Source organism: Oryzias melastigma, linkage group LG6 (genome assembly GCF_002922805.2).
Source record: "Oryzias melastigma strain HK-1 linkage group LG6, ASM292280v2, whole genome shotgun sequence".
NCBI classification, from domain to species: Eukaryota; Metazoa; Chordata; class Actinopteri; order Beloniformes; family Adrianichthyidae; genus Oryzias; species Oryzias melastigma.
In genome coordinates, this window is record NC_050517.1 from 17836302 (window position 1) to 17840026 (window position 3725).

At 40.8% G+C, this 3725-nt stretch overlaps 1 protein-coding gene across 6 annotated transcripts in view; it reads left to right on the forward strand.

Moving 5' to 3' along the window:
• The window catches only part of lctlb (lactase-like b), a 9646-nt gene that overhangs the window by 3783 nt on the left and 2138 nt on the right, over positions 1 to 3725 (forward strand). For 2 of the 6 annotated variants that reach the window (XM_036212361.1, XM_024281447.2), the window contains exons 5-17: positions 9 to 152; positions 237 to 397; positions 478 to 565; positions 635 to 744; positions 822 to 950; positions 1161 to 1256; positions 1447 to 1501; positions 1573 to 1734; positions 1805 to 2082; positions 2159 to 2285; positions 2358 to 2557; positions 2648 to 2711; positions 2944 to 2981. In XM_036212361.1, the coding sequence (XP_036068254.1) occupies positions 26 to 152; positions 237 to 397; positions 478 to 565; positions 635 to 744; positions 822 to 950; positions 1161 to 1256; positions 1447 to 1501; positions 1573 to 1734; positions 1805 to 2082; positions 2159 to 2285; positions 2358 to 2557; positions 2648 to 2711; positions 2944 to 2981 (1635 nt within the window). In that variant the 5' untranslated portion in view covers positions 9 to 25. Of the gene's footprint in view, positions 1 to 8; positions 153 to 236; positions 398 to 477; positions 566 to 634; positions 745 to 821; positions 951 to 1160; positions 1257 to 1446; positions 1502 to 1572; positions 1735 to 1804; positions 2083 to 2158; positions 2286 to 2357; positions 2558 to 2647; positions 2712 to 2943; positions 3121 to 3725 lie in introns of those variants that run through there. The other 4 variants (XM_024281443.2, XM_024281446.2, XR_002920237.2 and 1 more) reach the window with 3 other exon arrangements.

The following is a 3725-nucleotide window of genomic DNA, read 5'->3' on the forward strand; positions in this document are numbered from 1 at the left end:
TTGTGTAGAAGGACTCAGGAGTACCATGCGGCCCGGCGGTGCGGTCAGCGTGTGCCATGTGCTTATGTTGGTGTTGTGTCTGTCTGCGGCTGAGGACTTCGACTGGACAAAGGACGAGCACGGCTCCTTCTATTATGGCACTTTTCCAGCTGGTAAATAAAATAAAACCTGAGCTGATGCCATGTGGTTGTCTTAAAAAAATCAAATTCTTTTAAAAATATTGCATTTTTTGGTAGGATTTTCATGGGGGGCCGGAGGCTCGGCCTATCAAACAGAAGGAGCCTGGGACAAAGACGGAAAAGGACTGAGCATCTGGGATGTGTTCAGTCACAAGAAGGGAAAAATACTACTAAACGAGACGGGGGATTCCTCCTGTGAGGGATACTATAAAGTCAAGGTGGAGTTTCTCAAAGCTGAAACCACGAGATGCTGGGTGGGCAGAACAATACAAATCTTCTACTTCTTGTTTTCATGCAGGATGATGTTTCTCTGATGAAGGAGCTGATGCTGAACCACTACATTTTCTCCATCTCCTGGCCCAGGATCATTCCCACCGGCATAAAGTGTGAGTAACCACCTGTCACAAATACGTCTGATCGAGGTCGTATCGGTAACACAACTCTGCTGTTTCCAGCCGACCATATCAATGAAAGAGGAATCCAGTATTATGATCAACTGATCAACCAACTTTTGGAAAACAAGATCACTCCTATTGTCACGCTGTATCACTGGGACCTTCCTCAGGTTGGTTTACACTGAACTAACCTTCCTTAAGCATCATTTTTATGATAAATATTTGACGTAAACATGCTTTCTTTTAGGTTCTGCAAGAGAAATACGGAGGGTGGCAGAACATCAGCATGGTCAATCATTTTAATGAGTTTGCAAACCTGTGCTTTGAGAGGTTTGGCAACAGAGTGAAGCATTGGATCACCTTCAGCAATCCATGGGTATGTTCATGTTCAAGGAGACATCTTTTAAAGAAAAAGTACACAATCACCATAAAACTGAATGGAATACTGCTTTTTCATTGTGTCATTTTAAATAATAAATTATCCATTTAAATCATCTTTGATGAAACTATAACCTTAACTAGTATGCTAGTAAGTGAAGAGTAACCTTGAAAATGCCTGACATGAGCACGTTCTGCCCCTCTGCAGTCTGTAGCAGTTGAGGGGTATGAGACGGGGGAACACGCTCCTGGGCTGAAGCTGAGAGGAACAGGGGCATACAGAGCTGCACATCACATTATTAAGGTAAGCGGATACTCAAAAATATATGATATAGATGTTTAGATTAATAGTCAATTCCTAAAAGTACAAATCGATCTAACGCATAAGGCTAAAGTCCGCTAGCTTGATGCTAACGTATAATGGGATTTCCCTTAGGATGGCTAATGCTATTTTGTATTAAAAATGAAAGATAAACTTTCCTTTACCCGTACAGGCACACGCTAAGGTTTGGCACACTTACGATACTCAGTGGAGAGGAAAACAAAGAGGTATGCCAATTCAAATTCTTTAAACTGGCTGTGTAAGACGTGATTTAAGGAGCTGATGCTGACTCGTGCAGGCCTGGTCGGCATCTCTCTGTCGGGGGACTGGGGGGAGCCGGTGGACATCAGTAACCAGAGAGACATAGAAGCAGCTGAGAGGTATGTCCAGTTCTGCCTGGGCTGGTTCGCCACCCCCATCTTTCATGGGGACTACCCTCAAGTGATGAAGGATTTTGTTGGTAAGTAACTACTTAATTCAGTGTCTGTTCTGTTGATCAGTTAAAAGTTAAAATGACTGTTTTTTTGCAGGAAGAAAGAGTGCCCAGCAGGGTCTGGGAACGTCCCGACTTCCTTCTTTTTCCCCCCAAGAGAAGAGCTACATTAAGGGGACTTGTGACTTCCTTGGGATAGGTCACTTCACCACTCGCTACATCACCCACAAGAACAACCCATCGGGTCGGAGCAGCAGCAGCTTCTTCACTGACCGGGACGTGGCCGAGCTGGTCGACCCGCGCTGGCCCGACCCCGGATCAGAGTGGCTCTACTCTGTCCCCTGGGGTTTTAGACGAATGCTGAATTTTGTCAAGGTCACCCACAACACGGTAAACGCTTCAGCTATCTGCTGCTATGAAAGTGAACTGCTCTGCTTTGCTCCTCATCCAGACTCAGTATGGAAACCCAGCGGTTTATGTGACCGAGAACGGAGTCTCTGAGAAGATGCTGTGCACGGAGCTGTGTGACGAGTGGAGGATCCAGTACTTCAAAGACTACATCAATGAGATGCTGAAAGGTGACTGGCGTCTCAGCCAGAAATCCTGTCCTCAAACTCTCATCTAATGTCTTCTTTGTGCATCTCGCCAAGCAATCAAAGACGGCGTGAACGTGAAGGGCTACACGGCCTGGTCGCTGCTGGACAAGTTTGAGTGGGATGAAGGGTACTCGGAGAGGTTTGGCCTGTACTACGTGGACTTCAGAAACAAGAACAAGCCTCGCTACCCCAAAGCTTCAGTCCAGTTTTACAAACAAGTCATCAGCTCCAACGGATTTCCAAACCAAAGAGAGGTTATCCTCTAATCCACAAAACTGAAACCATTAAAATGTGAAGCAGCAGTTTGTCCAGAACTAAGATGATTTTATGGTGAACATCCTCAGGTTGAAAACTGGAAGAGGAAGGCGGTGGAGACCTGTTCTTCAAGCAATCAGCTGCTGGCAGCAGGTCAGTCCCTCCACCACTCGTGTGATAAAACCAAAAACTAGCAGGGGTAAACAAATTAAGATTCCATTTTTAATGAAAATCTGCTTCATCATTTTCCTCATTGTGATTCAATTCTTAGACATTTACCTAATCATGGACATTTAGAATTTTTAAATAGTTGTTTTGAGAAACAAAAAATAGAGTGAAAACACTTGCAGAATTCCTGAGATATCTTCTTTGTTTGCCCCTCCAGCTAGAAGAATACCCCAGGAACATGCAGAAAAGCCCAAGGTTTGGCCAGTGCATGATGAAGTTTAGACCTTGGGTTGCATGTCCCCATTCAATGTAACTGATGCTTTTTTTTTACCCTGAATGTGTGATTTATAAAGAAAACTGACTGACTGAAGCATCTGCAAAAAAAAAAAAAAAAAAAAAAAGTAGCTTTAAGTAAGCTTGCTATGATGGAGTATTAGGGTCATTTTACAGGCAAAAAAATTTAAATATTTATGACTCTTTTTTCCCGTAAATGTACATGTTTTAATGTCACAAATTTCTGACTTTTGAAGTAATAAATTTACTACTTTAAAACACTTAAATTACTGAGAAAAAAATGGTAAATTTTCTGAAAAAAATTCTAACTGTGAAATTACAAGAATAAAGTTGTATGTTTATCACTCTATAAGTCATAGGCTATATTTATTACTTTTCTCACAAATGTATGTTTTAAAGTCACAAATTTACGACTTTTAAAGTAATAAATTTACAACTTTAAATCACATGACTTTATAAGAAAAAAAATTTAAATTTACAATAAAAAAATGTAACTTGTAAACTACAAGAATAAAGTTGTATATTTATGAGTTTAAAGTCATAGGCTACATTTTTGTCCTTTTTCTCGTAAATATACGTGTTTCAAAATAATAAATTTTCAAACATAAATTTACGAGAAAAAAAGTCTTAACTGTTAAGTTACGATAGTTGTAAATTTATGACTTTATTGGCAAAATTTATGATTTTTTTTAACGTAAGTTTACT